Below are 16150 nucleotides of genomic sequence, written 5' to 3'. Positions count from 1 at the left end.
GATGGTTTAGTTTGTATAGAACTCTGATATGAAATGCAGATTGACCCTATATTACTATATACCAGTGTTGAGAGTTAAACATTATACATACAAATTTTGATGAGCAGAGGAGAATTAAATAAAACTTCTAGATTTCACATGTGTCCAACAAAAGAGGCCTCCCTATGACATTGCCTTTCTATGGAGATTTGTTTATTACAAACCAATATGAGACATCAGAGATCCACTATTTATATACTTCAATAGTCACTCAGCTTTCCTCACCAAAGCTTAACCATTGCTTTGAGTTTGAGTGCCATTTCAACTTACAAGTTGGCAATCTCTTGTTTTCTTATTGCCAAAAATGGCTCAACAGAAGGAACTGAGCAGTGTGACTGAGTGGAGAATAAAAATGGCAGATGGTTCATCTGAAGCTTTGGCTCAACAAACCGGGCTTGCCTGCCGAGCTTGGCTTGCTCTGAAGGGTCTGATTATGGGGTTGATCTTGAAAGTATGCGATTTCTTCAAGAACGCTTGGGATTTGGGACAAAATGACCCTAGGAAAGTGATTCATTGTTTGAAAGTAGGGATGGCACTCACTGTTGTTTCACTGTTTTATTATATGAGACCTTTGTATGAAGGTATGGGAGGAAATGCTATGTGGGCAGTCATGACTGTTGTGGTTGTCTTTGAAAACACAGTTGGTAAGTTCCTAGCTAGCTTCTCTTAGATTACCTCTTTTTCTGCAAGTGTGCCTTTATTAGGAGGTAAGGTAAAATGAATCTTTTGAGTTTCCTTATTTGTATGGGACTATCTGATGTTAAGTATGGCCCTCATTGCCTGAAGCTAAACATTTCAACTCTCTAAATGCAGGGGCAACAATATGCAAATGTTTAAACAGAATTTGTGGAACCTTTATTGCTGGTTCCCTTGCCATTGGCATCCATTGGATAGTGAGTCAATCAGGAAAAGAATTTGAGCCTTTCATCAATGGGATTTCTGTATTTTTGTTAGGTATGTAGTCCTACTAATGTTTTTTCCCTCTCCTAACTGGCTAGAAATAAGACTGCTAATACATTTCTTTATTATTTCAGCTTCTGCAGTTTCCTTCTCAAGATTTATACCATCAGTCAAAAAGCGATTTGATTATGGTGCGATGATCTTCATCCTCACATTCAGCTTAGTTACAGTGTCAGGTTACCGGGTGGATAAATTATTGGAGATGGCCAACAATAGAGTCTACACCATTATCATTGGAACTGCATTGTGCATTATGATAACCATGATTATTTGCCCCATTTGGGCTGGGGAGGAACTATATATGCTCATTACTCGAAACATGGACAAACTTGCCTATTCCTTAGATGGTACTTGCACACTCTAATCATATAAAACCAAATTTATGGTCACTCATGTTTAGGACAATATCACTGACTTTATAAATGTTGCATTTCATTTCAGGTTGTGTTGGAGAGTATTTCAATGACAGCGGAAGCTCTTCTGATGATGACAAGGAATCTGATAAGAAATTGCTTGGCTACAAATGTGTTTTAACCTCAAAAGCAACAGAAGAAGCCATGGTATTTAACAACAACATAATTGCAAAGTTTCTTCAAGTTATCTGTAAGTACTCACTTTCTGACATTGGCATTGTATATTAGGCTAATTTTGCAAGGTGGGAGCCTGCACATGGCCGCTTCAACTTCAGACATCCATGGAAACAATACCTCAAAGTCGGAGCATCAATGCGTGCTTGTGCCTATTGCATCGATGCCCTTGATGGTTGTGTGAATTCCGAAAATGAGGTAAAAAGAACTTTCATCTTATACTAGTTCTTGAAATTAGAAAGATATCACCAATGCTAAGCTTCAACCACTTCATCTGATCAACAGGTTCCTGAGTTGATAAAGAAGCATATGAGCAGCATTGCTTTGAAAGTGAGCTCTGAGTCTTCAAGAGTCATAAAAGATCTTGCAAGGAGTATGAAGACAATGAAGAAATCATCTAATATAGATTATTTGGTTGGAGAAATGAACAATGCAGTCTTGGAGCTCCAGGAGGACTTAAAATCTCTTCCTACTTTATTTATTAATCCGCAGCCACTACAAGGAGCCGACTGTCCTGAAAAAAAGAACACAGGAGCAGTTGCTCTCATGGATATCATGCCACTTGTGACTTTAGCTTCTTTACTCATTGAGATTACTACAAGGATTGAAGGCATGGTTAATGCAGTTGAAAAACTAGCTGAGATGGGTGTGTACAAGTCTGTTGCAGATGAGAAGAATCAAAACCAGCCAGTTAGTAAATCTAATGTACCAGATGAACATAAGCAAGAGGTGTGAGAGTTGTGCATTATGGTGATCGGTAGATATTCATATTACTAATGTGCTGTAAATTACCAAATCTAACAACTTGGGTCACATTTTAAATCTATTTTTGAATGAAATATGCTTCAATCAGTTTCATTTTTCTAGCACTAATATTATGGGTACATCTTGTTGAGATATAAATCCCACATCGGAAATATGAGACATTGTCTGTGGGTCTATAATGGTTTGGGTTACTCCCCTATTGCCAATTGGTTTTAGATATGAACCTCATGCTACTTTATCATGCTACCAGAGCCACGTGTGAAACCCAATGGCCACACACACTCCACGTCACCCAAAATGTTTTCCACATGTTAGGCTTGAAAATTCGTCACATGTGCGGGAACGTGTTGAGATATCAATCTCACATTAGGAATATGAGACTTTGCATGTGGATTTGTAAGTGTTTGGGCTTCTCCACCTATTACACGTCTATGTGTAAAGCCCAATGACCACACGAACTCCACGTCACTCTAAATGTTATTCAAGTGTTAGGCATTTTGTGTAATTTTTGATAGTTGAATCAGTATTTCAAAACAGTGCATGAAGCTGTGGAGATGAGTGCTTTTTGCAGCCAAGTGATACCAGAAAGAACCAAATGCATGCAGCCCAGTTTGCAAATACAATGTAATGCCCAACTTTTTGCACAGATATAGGTACCTCAATTTGGTCTTATTCATGACCTAATTTTCTCCTGTTTCAAATTAGATAAAATCATTTCATATACATATATAGGGCTCTCCACTACAGATGAAACTCACTATTGATTTGGTTAAAGATCTAAGCTTTTCCCTGTTACTGTGAAACAGCTGTAAGATAAGAAACTAAGGCCATAGAAGATTTGACCTTCAAAAGATATGGGAGGCCTATGCAATTAGTTGGGAATCAGAGGACATGTTCACCACAAAACACAATATCGACATAGTTTTAAATTCTTGAGTGGTGTTTCCTAATTAACTTATCCAGGGGAAGCAGATGAAAGAGGTATCTGATCACACACCCACTTAAACAAAAAGAGAATAAAAAAGAATTATCTAACACATGTAATATGTATAAAATTTAGACCTACTTGATCATGGTGAGCCTTTCCATATTCATATTGTAGGTTTAGGAGACATTCTGTCACCAGTTCTGTTCATGAAGGTTTGTTTTAGGTCATCGAGATATGATTTTGAAACATAGCAATCAACAATTTCAATAATTACCATTAGCGTAACTATTGAGCTAAAAAGATGAGAAGAAGACATATCTGCAGTGAACTAACAGCCTTTTGGTTTCAGATGACAAACTGAATTATAACATGAGTTCTGCAAGACATGATCTCCCGAGAAGCTAGATAGAAAATCTAGAAAAGCCTTTCAAGCATATGATCATCAAAATAACTGGTATGAGATACAAATGAGAATGAAACTGTTGAATGAAAACACTAAAAAATGTTTAAATGAAACTACAGATCAAATAAACCTAACCAACTCAAGCTTCACACAAGGCATACATAGAGCTTGTTTAAACTATCCAAATTGTTCATTCATTAGGTTTCATATGCAAATGTCGTATGAGAAAACAAGAGAAATGAGGTTGGCAATCTAATCTATGCATGAAAACGAATATAATGTGATGATATATGATTGATCAATAACTAATTAAAAGATGCTTCATTTAACTAGAATTTTGCAAGCACTGTCTTATTTAGATGATAACTTTGATCCTTGAAAATCCGCAAAACTAGTGTAATGGCATATCTTTAAAGAAAGAAGATAGAGATCGATGGAGATAGATATAGATGTGTACCTGAACTAATTTAGGCTAGTTTCAGTTTTCAGCAGTGTGCATCAGCTCTTTTAGTTTGAATATATATAGAAAGGGAGCAATACAAAAGTATTGTAATCGGGAGTGTCGCCTGGGGAGAAATTGCTGTTAATGAAAGGGTAGAGTACTACAGGGAGTAAAGGGTAAGGCTTTCGATGCATACGAAATCAAGTTCAACTCATCTCCATGTTTGCATGCATCCGGTTCTCAATTCGAATAATTCTCTTTTCTCATATTTTTCTTTTATCTAAATTGTCACTATTCAAACCAAAAAGAATAAAGAAACATCATATCTGCACCATTATGAGAAAGATAGCTTGAAATAGATTAACAAACAAGTAATCACAAGAAAATTAGACATATTGGCTAAAAGGAACAACAAACATGATGCCCTAGACAAGCATAACAATTTTATTTCATGCCGGGCATTGAAAAGCACATGTGATTCGTTTGACTTCCTTTTCTCGGCTGCTGGCATGAAATCTTCATTAGAGATTCTCTATATTGCGAATTTGGTAGCATTCCTCTTCCACAAGTATCGGAACTGCAGGTTAAAGTTCGGTAGCAATAGTCCGGCAACAAAAATGTCAAACTAATAGTGTTTAACAAAAAACTTGAAGGATTTAAGAAATTGAGGATTGGATTTTGGCTCTAGGTTAGATGGTAACTCATAGACTACATAGAGATCATTCTTACATTTACCTCATGGTGAACTCGTTTCTTCATTTGGGGTCATCCAACTCGTGATCACAAATCTTTCTCTTACAAATTTCACATTCCAGTAAAAAAGTCTTTACCTTCATCTCGTTCTCAAACTGTTGCCTTCCAAATGCATCAAAATCCAGATTCCACTCTACTGATTCTAGTTTCTGGATCCAAGTCAATCAAACGGCATATCGTTTCTTCAGGCTCTTCACGAATGTGGGCCTTTGGACATTTCGTGGATTCATTTGGGCCTTCTACAGAAAGCAAACAAGTAAATAACCTAAGAACCTTCTCCAAAACCCTCAGAAACCCTGGAAATTCCGATAGGTTCTGGCGATGGCGGACTCGATTATCACCTCCGAGAAACCCTCCACCTCGTCGCCTCTGGACCCTCCTTCCCGCATCGTCTGCCACGTGTACGCTTCTTCCTCTCCTCCTCTTTTTTCCATTTCCCCCAATTCTGATTGACCTGAACCTCTCTTTGGTTTCTCTCTCTCTCAATGCAGTTGCCAGAAGCAGTTTTCGCAGTACACGTGTCCTCGGTGCAACTCGCGCTACTGTTCTCTCCACTGCTACAAGGTAATTTCTTACTGATATTTTGGATTCTGTTTTTGGTGAGAAATTGGTTCATGATTTTGGTGGTGTAAACAGTCTCATAATATTCGGTGTACGGAGTCGTTTATGAGAGATAATGTGGTTGGGGAGCTAGGGCAATTGCGGTCGAATGACGAAACGAAGCAGAAGATGCTGGACATACTGAAACGATTTCATTCTGAGGAACAAGTAGCTGATTGCATGGATGAGGATGTGGATGGTACTTTCTCTGTCTATTTTATGAATGATTTTATGTCTTAGTTTGTAAGTTTCGCATTGTTAGATATAAGACAACAGATATGCTGCTTAATTATAATAGAGAAATTTTCAACTGAGGGTTTTATTCAGTTTGGTTTAGGAATTAGAGCTCAACTATGGAATGTTTAAGAGTTTGTTTAGAAGGAACTCAGTGATACTGAATTATCAAATAAGCTGAGGGGTGCCATTATATAAAGTTTCTGACTAGTATGATTAGGAGCCGTTGGGAAATTGTGCCTGAAATGTGAAACTTGTCGTAGGTGGTCTATGGATTATTGAAGCCTAATAATGGCTGCTCACTAGCTTTTCAGTCCTTATCCTTTCGTAAATCATGTTAATATTTAACGTACGGTCCTTGGATGATTTTTCAGAAAATTGGATTTCTGACCAAAGATCATGTCTTATTTTTCAGCTGATTCTGCACTGTCTGAAGAGACTATTCAAAAGGTGCTGGCTGGTAAGATCTTGCTTGTCTCTCTGTTCGTCTGATTTTCCTTTTTTGGATAAGCAGTTTGCAGTCCTTTGTTTATAGTTGTTAGTCTTAACTTGTATGTCTTCTGCACTATCCATCACGTGAGTTCTTTGTCATTCCACATAACTAAAATGAGATCATTGTATTAAATCTCTGCAGGAGGTGAAGTTAGTTTAGATGATCTTCCTGCAGAAGAGAAAAAACTATTCCAAAGAGCTGTTGCATCTGGGGAACTGAGCAAGATGATCAAGCCTTGGGATCCATGGTGGTTGAAGCCTTCTGCCAGGACAATATCCTTCAGCAAAGAAGGAACTCAACTAATCCAACCACTTGCCAGAGAGGATGAACCAATGTCATCAGAAGATGATCTAGAGAGCAGCCTAGCAAGCGAAATTCCACCAGGTCCTGAGACACCACTGCCTCCCCTCAGCAAGCTTAGCTCCGCAAAGCCATCACCATTCTTAGCTGTTCATCTGGTCGACATTATATACAGCTACTGCTTTGCTCTTCGTCTCTACAATGGTGATTGGCAGTCAGATGCCACAGGCTCAGCTATGGTCGTGCTCTCTGTGTCATCTGTATTGGGTCAAGGAGGGCAACCGGAGACTGTCCTGGAAGCTCTATCTTACTGCCTGGAGCAGACCTGCTCTTCAGCTTTCAGACAGATGGGTGGCTTGCAGTTTGGACTAGGACTTGTAGACGATGTTATAAGCCTGCTAACACTAGGAACCCCTGCATTGTTGTGCTTGCTCTGTGATCTGCAGAGGATGGTCCAGGCTGGGGAGACCGAGCTGAAATCAGAGAAACCACGAAAATCAAGAAGAGTTGAAATTAGGAGCAAGCTGAAGCAAGCTGAGAGGAAAATTTACTTCCTCATGTGTTGGGTCCATGAGCAACCTGGTGAAGCTTGGTCTTCCTTAGGAGCCATCGTAAGAGCAGAGAAAAGCTCAGCTATGAACTATGAAGCGGTTTCACTGTCTCACAAACCAGACAACAAACCCGAACCCAGGAGCAAAGCTCTGATTGAAGAGATTAAAGATATCTAGGCAATCTCTTGTTCTTAGTTAGCAGTGTATTCGTTAACTAACATTTGTATTGACTTGTAAAGTGATATAATTTTCTTCAAAGAAAGCCAACTTAAACTTGAAAGAAGCAGGGTTGCATCCTCAAGCATTCTTGAGTACTCAAAACACAGAGTAATGATATTGAAATTAGTAGAGACAGATTGAGATCTGCAAACTGCTAGTAGGGTACTTTTGTTTTACTTCTCTATAGAATGATCCATTTTGTTAGAAGGATATGATGAGGTAAGAGATACCAATTGCGTCTAATGTGGATGGGTAGTTGCTTTCAATGCAAATTCTTTCGTGCAAGCCGATTGAAATGAATAATGGTACTGACTGTCACTTGAAACTCGAATATGTTTTACCATTCATTCGATCAGTGTGGAATGATTCAAGTATGGTTGGTTTCTTGGTCAATTTATACAACGTACTTTCAATTTCAGTAAGCAGTAACTTGTTGCAAAAGTGAAAAACAGTAATGTAAAAAAGAAATGGCTTCGCCCGGGTTCGAACCGGAGACCTTCAGTGTGTTAGACTGACGTGATAACCAACTACACCACGAAACCAGTTGATATATCTAAACATTTTTATCTTAGATTTTTAAAAAGTATAACATGTGGTCTTGCATGCAACTATTGATGGTGAGCTGCAGTATTTTCTATACATCCATTTGAATCTGTACAAAGGTCCAAGGATATGAATCATCTGATTTTATTAGACAACCACTCCTCTGCATATGAATATCCCTCAAGCTGCATTTCTTGGTTAATTAGTACATCTGTAATTGAGATTATTGTCCCTGTTCAACAAACTATTATCCAAATGTTTATGATAGAAAGGGATAGATCTTCTACTAGTAGTTTTTTTTTTAATTTTTTTTTTAATCCCTTTTACTTGTAGTCTAATTCCTCTTTATATCATAAAAATTGAGATGTCTGATCAGTATATCTGATCAGTACATGTAATAAGTTAATGACCACGAAGGCCTCTGATCACTGATGATATCCATCAAAATCTAACATACGAAACAACAAAGATGAATTCCGAAACCAAATAAAAACTGCAACAAAGATAGTTTTCAATTTTTATCACTAAGCTGTAGACTTCACCAAGTGGCTGTAATCTTACCTATCTTGCACAATTTTACACTTAATTCCTAAAGAAAAGCTGGTTAGGCTCCACAAAGATCCCCTTTTCTACTATATCACCAACTAGGCAAACCACTTGACTTGGCGGATCAAACATCCTCGAAGTGACGTGCCGGGACCGGTTCACCTCACTGTACGAGTCCAGAGTGTGATTCTCATCATGAGTCTGGATTGATGCATCTTTCCAGAAAACTACATACTTCATTGCTCAAGTATCAGAGTTTCATATCAAAATCAGGCAGAAATGTAATTAAGAATGTACAAATTCTTCAATCACACATTAATAGAAAAACTAAGTAACCAAGTTTTGACATAAAAAAGAAAAAGAAATCCATTAGGTAATCCCATTTGTTCGATCACATTTATGTTTAGCTGGAATATGTGTGTCTATGTACTGCATGATACTTCTTCAGTTGTCGACGTTTTAGCTTCTTTGGATTTGGGAGTTGTTGAAGATGTCCAGTTATTGCCTTCAGATTCTACTGTTCCATTATTTTGCGAAGGCTTCTTTGTTGAACTCATCTTTAATTAGTTGAGCAAAATCGGAGAACAAATAGCTACTGAATTCAAGACTAAGAAGTTGATGAGAATAACACAGCCAAGGCCTCAATATATAGGCCTAGTTTTTCCTTTTCTAAAGACGAGAGGAATTAAAATGGAACTAGGAGAAATCTTTGCCGAGCCTGATAGGAAATAGAATAATTTCCTTATCAGAATAGGAAAGAGCATCCAGAAGCTACTGGATAGCAGGATAGGTAGATTGTTTACTAAAGAATTAATGATCTGAATTTTTTTTTGTAAAATGAATAAATACTTGTATTGATTCAAGATATGTAATACAAAAGCATGATATAGTAAATAAATAGCCAATATGACTTGCAATGATCTGAAGTAGCAAAACAATAGTCACACTCACACCCACAAAAGAATATTTCTCATAATGCATAGAGAACTAGATACAGATGATCAACCTAGTATAACTTCAACACCAGAACCGCTGAAGCCAATATCAGAAGAGAAGGCGATAGAGAGTAAGATGGTATGGAAGCTGATGGAGTCGGAGTCAGAACTGGGCGGCTCCCAGTAGTAGATGTTGGAGCTTCAGAGCCCCCTGTTGATGATGGTGTTGTGTCTGATTCTGGTGATTCAGCAGATGAGCTGGGTTCAGGGACAGTAGAAGCTGCTCAACAGAAACATGTATTGGTGAAACATCAGCTATTCGAACTACAGGAAAATGAAGCACATCTATTCAGCATATCTGAATTTTGGTAATTGAAGGGAGTTTACCTGTGGGACTGCCAGATGGTGAAGCTCCAGGAGATGAAGTTGGTGCTTGAGAGTTAGGACCTGCAAAACACAACTTGCTCATTATATATAATTCACAGAAGACAGAACCTAGCAACTAAATATTATCAGTAAAGTTCACTTGTCCAATAATCAGATGAATCTGAATCAGTACATGTTAGATGGTAACGTACATAACATTCGATCAGATTATTGAACAAGAGAACACTACTCGATATATTCCACCGATTTGTTTTCAACTATTGATGATACCTGGAACAGGAAGAGGTGCACCGGTGGCTGCACAGTAGTAACATGCTCATGTTAGCATTTATACGAACAAATACGCAGAATAATATCAACATCCAAATATTAACAAGAGAACTTACCTTTGCATTGGAGTGGGACGCCAGGGGTGTTGCAAGCACGAGGAAGAGAGATGGCGAGAGTACGGTTGATTGGTAGTTGGAAGGGAACATTTCCAGTTACAATGAGGCACATACAGTCCCTGCTGGTACTTGTGAGATTCTTAAGTGAATTGCAACAGTCTGCAGTTGGTGCAGTACCATTGGCGGTGCTGTTGGTGAGAAAGTTCATGCAAGGGCTGAAGCTCGCAATTGTAGCAGCAGTGCAAGGCGTACCAATTTGACCGTAAACAACTGGCATAACCAAGACAGCGGCCATTGCCAGTGCCATAAGTACCAGACGGGGAGAAGGCACTGAAATCGCCATTGCTAGCTTAAATGTGGAAGCAAAATAGTGCTTTTTATGGTGTTGGATGTTTGTGCAAGCTTGTGGTTTAAGCCAAGTAGACACAGATGGATTTGATGAGTTGCTTCTGTTAACAACAAGAGTATTTATAACTGAAGAAGATTAATAGCAAGTGGAACTCTGGAGGACAGAAAATCAAAAGGTGGATACGTTTGGTTTTGGAGCTGAACTACCTTAACGAACTTTCTATGAGCAAAGGGTAGTTTAGGTAGGTGGGATTAGCATTACACGACATCTGTCTACGACTATGGCTAATCCCATACGTCAACCCTCATGGCTTCTGGAGTTCTTGATTGCCTAATAGCTCAACTCTGTTGGAGAATTTTCAACATAAAGGAATGTAGGAATGCTCATCTCATGTGAAGTGTTCTGGTAAAGAATTTTTTTTTTTCATAGGTGTCCCAGAATCCTCATCATTTGAGGACCAGAACTACAGTTGAAACTTGAAACCCGGATAGACATTTCTCATAAAACACTGAAACTTATGTAGACCACTAGACGACTACCGAAAATCAAACTTACAACCTTTCAAGTTTTAACTAATAAGAGGAACATTTATGTCACTAGACTAAATAATTATAGGTTATTTGACATTTTGTTCATCATATCAATTCCAAAATATCTAATGCACACAGCCAAAAAATAAAAAATAAAAAAATTTGTTGACCATCCCATCTGAACAGGTGTAATTAAACATGACTCATTGTTCACAATCATAACCTGAGGTCGATTTACTTCTGTATGAAGCTACCAAGCAATAATGTCATTGTCAAATAAAGCTACACCAATGTGCCTACAAGAAAATAATGTAATATTACTCCTCTCATAACCTTCTTAATTAGTATTGTAAAAAGTTTATAACTTCATCTTCCTAAAGTCTTCAGCTTCGAACACCTCAAGATTGGTTGTTACAAAAATAATAGAAGTTGGTCACCTCCAATAACCGACCTCTAAACTATTACTAGGCAAGTTTAGCTCTATGAAACTATATTAGTAGGAAGAGTTGGTTACCCAACTAGGCCTGATCTGTCTGTTGCCTGATTCAACCCCCCCTACAAAAGGCACATACCACTAAACCCTTTTCACCAAACAAAGCAAAGCCTTGAGTATCAGTACAGCTTTCAGTGATCTCAACTTCTCAGCATTTAAAAATTCAGCCAACTCAAGAACCTACAATGTCACAAAGGATTGGAATGAGTCTTGTCCTCGTTCTAGTGGCCATGTTCTTGGCAAGATCAGCAGCACAGTCAGATTGCACAAATGTGATTATCAGCATGTCCCCTTGTCTCAACTACATCACTGGGAACTCCTCAACTCCATCTTCAGGATGCTGTTCGCAGCTTTCTAGCGTTGTGCGATCATCCCCACAGTGCTTGTGCCAGGTTCTTAATGGCGGTGGATCATCACTAGGGATCAATGTCAATCAAACACAGGCTCTCGCTCTACCTGGTGCTTGCAATGTTCAGACTCCACCCATCAGCCAGTGTAACGGTAAGAAAGTGTATCTGTTAAATCCTTACTTTTTGCCTAATTGTAGGTTTTAATCTGCTGCTAATTGTATGTACCACTACATTTATGCAGCTGCTTCTCCAGCTGGCTCTCCTGCAGGAACACCTGATGATTCATCAAACACAGTTCCTTCAGGTACAAAATAGTATGATTCTTTTGGTGCATAAATGAAATTGCGGGCACTAGTAATAAGTTTTCATGTTGGTGTTCATATTGTGCAGGAAGTGGATCTAAAACTGTACCATCAACTGATGATGGCTCATCAGATGGAAACTCCATCAAGTTGTCTATGACTCAACTCATTGTGCTATTTGCTGCAGCATTTGCTACTCTCTCAATGCACTGATTTTCTTTTCTGTTATCCTACCTATCAGGCTACACATATTCCTGAATACTCTTGGGTCTTGAGTTTTGATGATTGTTGTATTCCTTTAATGCATGTTATTTTATTTATTGTGGCCTCAGAGAGGTTGATTTATGTACTATACTAAGAGACATCCTGGTCTCTTTTTCATAATAAAAGGTTCTGGTTCTGAGCGTATAAAGTAATTAAACAAGGCATAAGGAAGAGTTGATAGAGGTTTCTTTGAAACTCAGATCGGAATTTTTAGAAGAAACACAAAGCCTCTTTTGATTCAGGCAAAATGAATGTAATCCATTTTCTTTCCCATGGGAAGGGACACTAAACTTTATATTTCAATGTTTGGTAACACAAGGAAATTTGTTAAAAGTTTGTAATTAATGCAATGAATAATGAGATGTGAGTATTAAATGTAAGGAATGAATCTTCCTCCTTGTCTTCCCTTCCTTTAAGAAAGTGTTTCTAATCCTAGTGCATCCCAAACACAAGAAAGCATTAAGTTTCCTTTCCCATGCTTCACTTCCGCGAAGACTGAATGTATTTTAACCATGCAAATGCACACTAATAGCAATATATCGAGCAACATGATCATTAAAGCAAGCTAACCTTGTGATGCTAGGGTATATACTCCACACGCTATTCCAAAGATTTGCAGCTGCAAGAAACATTTTACTCCAACAGTTGCATCATGTAGCAATCTTCATCCCAAGTAAAGTCCATCAGCAGTACAGACACATCTTTACTATCATCAAATTTGGTCCAACCCTGTTCCAAAGATTGAAACCATGTCATTGTTGTGATCAAATTGGGTCCAAAACTTTAATCAATTATCAGTGTTGAAAATGGGATAGGCCAAAACAAAAAAACAAATGCACTTTTTTACCAAGGTACAGGACTTAAAACAGCAAAAGTGTATTATTGGTTGTATACTATCAAATGAATAAAATTTTATGATAGTATGTATGAATCAAAGTCTTTTTTGGAATCAATCAAAAAAAGTAACTGCGGATGAGAAAACAGGTAAACCATATGAAATTAGAGAAGCTAGTGTTGTAAAACTCGATGCTGTTTATTGATGGTTCTACAACCTTAATGTATAAGTTGATGATACAAAGTCTTTTCAGTCTCCAATTTCTGGGTTTGCAAGATAGCATGCGGTCGCACACAACACATTTGCCATACAACAATGTTAGTTCATTTGGCCCTGCATACCTTTTTTCAAGGTTTGCAGCCATGTAAACCATATGAAGTTGTCTCCTGGGTTCAAGATGAAGGTTTGCTGAAACTTCGGGTAGATGTAAAGAAACTTCCAACCACGCATTTAACTTTATCACTCCTCCGGAAGATACAAAGATACAATATCTAATAAATAATAAAAACATTTCCAGTCCCACGAGTACAAAAGGCCAAATGGTCACAACCAAAATCAGAACACATCTTCCTCCTCGAAACTTTACCCAAACATCAGGAATGTGAGCGTGACCGCACAAACTCTTCTAGCCGATCCCACACCTCCAGTGCTGCAGCTCTATCTTGGTGTCGCTTATTCTTGCTAATCTGCACATTCATAATAGTTATAAGAATAGCGATACAAGTGGAACATACATTGATAATCCCAGCTAATGTAGCTAAAATAAAAACAGCAAAGCAGCTCAAGCGGGAGAAAATGCTCACTGAGATGATCTTCACATTCCACTGCTTCACAATCTTTGCAGACTCAACACTATCATCTTCAAACCGCATGAAAAATCCCATAACTGCAATTCAACCCAACAAGGAAAGATAACACAAACATTAACTCAACATAATGTAGTCCCAATAAACTATCTCAAGAACCAAACTAAACCAATCCACTCGAGCCAAGAACACAACATTCCACTTACTCTTATTGAAAATCTCCACATGATCCTTAAAAGGCCAGTCCTTAAACTGCCACTCCTTCCCCAACACGAAAACCGCCACCACCCTATCCCAATCCTCAGTCTTCAGCGCCGACGGCTTATCCCTAACCTCATATGCCGTCACCACTCTATCCCTATCCCTGCTGAACTTCTTCTGCACAGTCACACAGTCCGGCTTAGCCCCCTTCATCTGCTTCACCTTCACATCGGTCGGTATATAAACCCCGTCCTCCAGAAACTCCTTCACATTGTAAATCGTAATCAGCGTCTGGAATGCACTCGGCACCAGAATTATAGGCACGCCTTCCCCAATCTTCCCACCCTTCAGATGCATCTTCGGCTTCGGCGCCTGGTCATAGCCCATTTCGTCACCATAACCCGCCATTCCCCGGTCGTCGGAGCCCATTAACCTGCTCTTGGCCACCAGCCCATCCTTCCTCTGCTGCGACTCAATGCGCTGCCGTTCCTCCTCTCTCTTCGTCGCCGCCGTCAGCACGCCGTAAAAGTTCCTCCCTTTGCACTCCAGCAGCTCCTCCCGGTCCTTCAGCGGCCTCTCGCTGCCGTAAATCAACGACATGTAGTCCACCGGCGCCTCAACCTCTTTCAAAACGGTGAAGCCATTGATGTTGTTGTGATTCTGATCAGGCGTGTGGTGGCGAGCGACGTCGTTTTCGGAGAAGGGGAAGTCGTTGTTGTGGAGGGGCAAATCGGGGACTTTAGGGTTTTGAGGGAGGACGAACTCGATGGAGTCGGAGGAGGAGATCTTGCCGGTGAGGTAATCGAGGAGGGGTTTCCGATCGGGGAAGGTGACGCAGGGGATCATCTGGGCGCGGGCGTTGATGAGGTACTCGGTGTGCTTAAGGTGGTGGTTGTTGACGTAATGGAGGAGGGTTTCGAGGGTGTAGAGGTTGCCTTGCTTGGAGCGGTAGGCGGTCTCGGCGGAGCAAGGGAAGGAGTAGTCGGAGCCCAAGCGGAGCTCGTCGTTGACGCGGACGATCTTGTCGAGCTCGCCGCGGATTGTGAAGTCGCGGAGGGCGGAGAGAGGGTCCATAGTTGATGCCTTGATGGTGTCTGTGAGGAACTGGGTTTGACGGTGGTGTTGTCGGGTGGTCACTTTTTATGAGGAAAAAGAAGAAGGTGAACTTGGGTTTGGGTCTTTTGGGCCGCTTCTACAAGGTTGGGTTCGTCGAGGTCTAAAATAGACCATGGTCTAAGTAGGAAAAAGAATATTCTATCTTTTTTTTCGTATGAGAAAAAGAATATGAAAATTTTTATTAACATATCCTTAAGGGAAAAAGCCTTAATACACAAAATAGAAAAAGTCAAACCCCATTTCAATGATAATCTTTTTTATTAACCCATTTGAATACAAGGTACTTATTTTAAGCCCAAATACACAAATCTTTATTTAAATATAATAAAATTATATTTTTAAAGACTTTTGTACCCTTAGCTTTTACTTAAAGAGAAAAAGTGAAAAAGATGGAGGGAAGACTTTGCCGGAAGCACATCGGGCTCCGGCGCCAGTCACCGACGGCCGCATTCCGGTCGCCGGACTCCGAACTCCGGCCGTCGGAATCCGGTCACCGGTGACCGGAATTTTCCGACGACCGGAAAATTGCCTAGTAAACTTTTACTACTCCCAGTAATCTTTTTTACTACCCCTAGTAAACTTTTACTAGGGGTAGTAAACTCAAAATAAAGTTTCTCCATGACTATTATACACCTTAAAACAATGAAAAATCAACTTAGACGCGAAAAAATGAAGTTTACTACCCCTAGTAAACTTTTACTGGGGGTAGTAAACTTGCAAAACAGTAGCTCCAATGCCATAATTCACATTGAAAAGGAGAAAAATCAACTTAGATGACGAAAAAATGAAGTTTACTACCCCTAGTAAACTTTTACTGGGGGTAGTAAACTTGC

The 16150-nt window shown here is 39.3% G+C and overlaps 5 protein-coding genes and 1 non-coding gene across 6 annotated transcripts; 3 read left to right on the top strand and 3 right to left on the bottom strand.

Annotated features, from left to right (window-relative positions):
- The first annotated feature begins 343 nt into the window (after positions 1-343).
- Positions 344-2321, top strand: LOC101304669 (aluminum-activated malate transporter 10-like). Its single transcript, XM_004298231.1, has 6 exons — positions 344-683; positions 853-993; positions 1074-1346; positions 1441-1559; positions 1641-1784; positions 1872-2321. The coding sequence occupies exons 1-6, from the start codon at positions 344-346 to the stop codon at positions 2319-2321; spliced, it is 1467 nt and encodes a 488-aa protein (XP_004298279.1).
- Positions 2322-5177: 2856 nt separating this feature from the next.
- Positions 5178-7332, top strand: LOC101296368 (zinc finger HIT domain-containing protein 2-like). The gene is made up of 5 exons (XM_004297066.1): positions 5178-5278; positions 5369-5441; positions 5514-5676; positions 6127-6171; positions 6346-7332. Exons 1-5 carry the CDS (start codon positions 5199-5201, stop codon positions 7230-7232), a joined length of 1248 nt encoding a protein of 415 aa, XP_004297114.1. The 5' UTR covers positions 5178-5198; the 3' UTR covers positions 7233-7332.
- Positions 7333-7742: 410 nt separating this feature from the next.
- On the bottom strand, positions 7743-7816 carry TRNAV-AAC. Its single transcript has one exon. It is a non-coding gene; the product is annotated as a tRNA-Val (tRNA).
- Positions 7817-9369: 1553 nt separating this feature from the next.
- Positions 9370-10582, bottom strand: LOC101304380. The gene is made up of 4 exons (XM_004298230.1): positions 10072-10582; positions 9956-9982; positions 9686-9745; positions 9370-9578 (listed from the first exon to the last, which is right to left on the bottom strand). The coding sequence occupies exons 1-4, from the start codon at positions 10412-10414 to the stop codon at positions 9370-9372; spliced, it is 639 nt and encodes a 212-aa protein (XP_004298278.1). The 5' UTR covers positions 10415-10582.
- A 738-nt stretch (positions 10583-11320) lies between these two features.
- LOC101296088 (non-specific lipid-transfer protein-like protein At2g13820-like) lies at positions 11321-12749 on the top strand. Its single transcript, XM_004297065.1, has 3 exons — positions 11321-11944; positions 12035-12097; positions 12184-12749. The coding sequence occupies exons 1-3, from the start codon at positions 11629-11631 to the stop codon at positions 12306-12308; spliced, it is 504 nt and encodes a 167-aa protein (XP_004297113.1). The 5' UTR covers positions 11321-11628; the 3' UTR covers positions 12309-12749.
- A 564-nt stretch (positions 12750-13313) lies between these two features.
- LOC101295799 (parafibromin-like) lies at positions 13314-15275 on the bottom strand. Its single transcript, XM_004297064.1, has 3 exons — positions 14207-15275; positions 13998-14080; positions 13314-13880 (listed from the first exon to the last, which is right to left on the bottom strand). Exons 1-3 carry the CDS (start codon positions 15273-15275, stop codon positions 13788-13790), a joined length of 1245 nt encoding a protein of 414 aa, XP_004297112.1. The 3' UTR covers positions 13314-13787.
- Positions 15276-16150: the final 875 nt, after the last annotated feature.

This window comes from Fragaria vesca, linkage group LG4 (assembly GCF_000184155.1).
Source record: "Fragaria vesca subsp. vesca linkage group LG4, FraVesHawaii_1.0, whole genome shotgun sequence".
In the NCBI taxonomy this organism is placed as follows: Eukaryota; Viridiplantae; Streptophyta; class Magnoliopsida; order Rosales; family Rosaceae; genus Fragaria; species Fragaria vesca.
The sequence above is the reverse complement of the archived record's forward strand: the minus strand, read 5'-3'. Positions and strand labels throughout refer to the sequence as shown.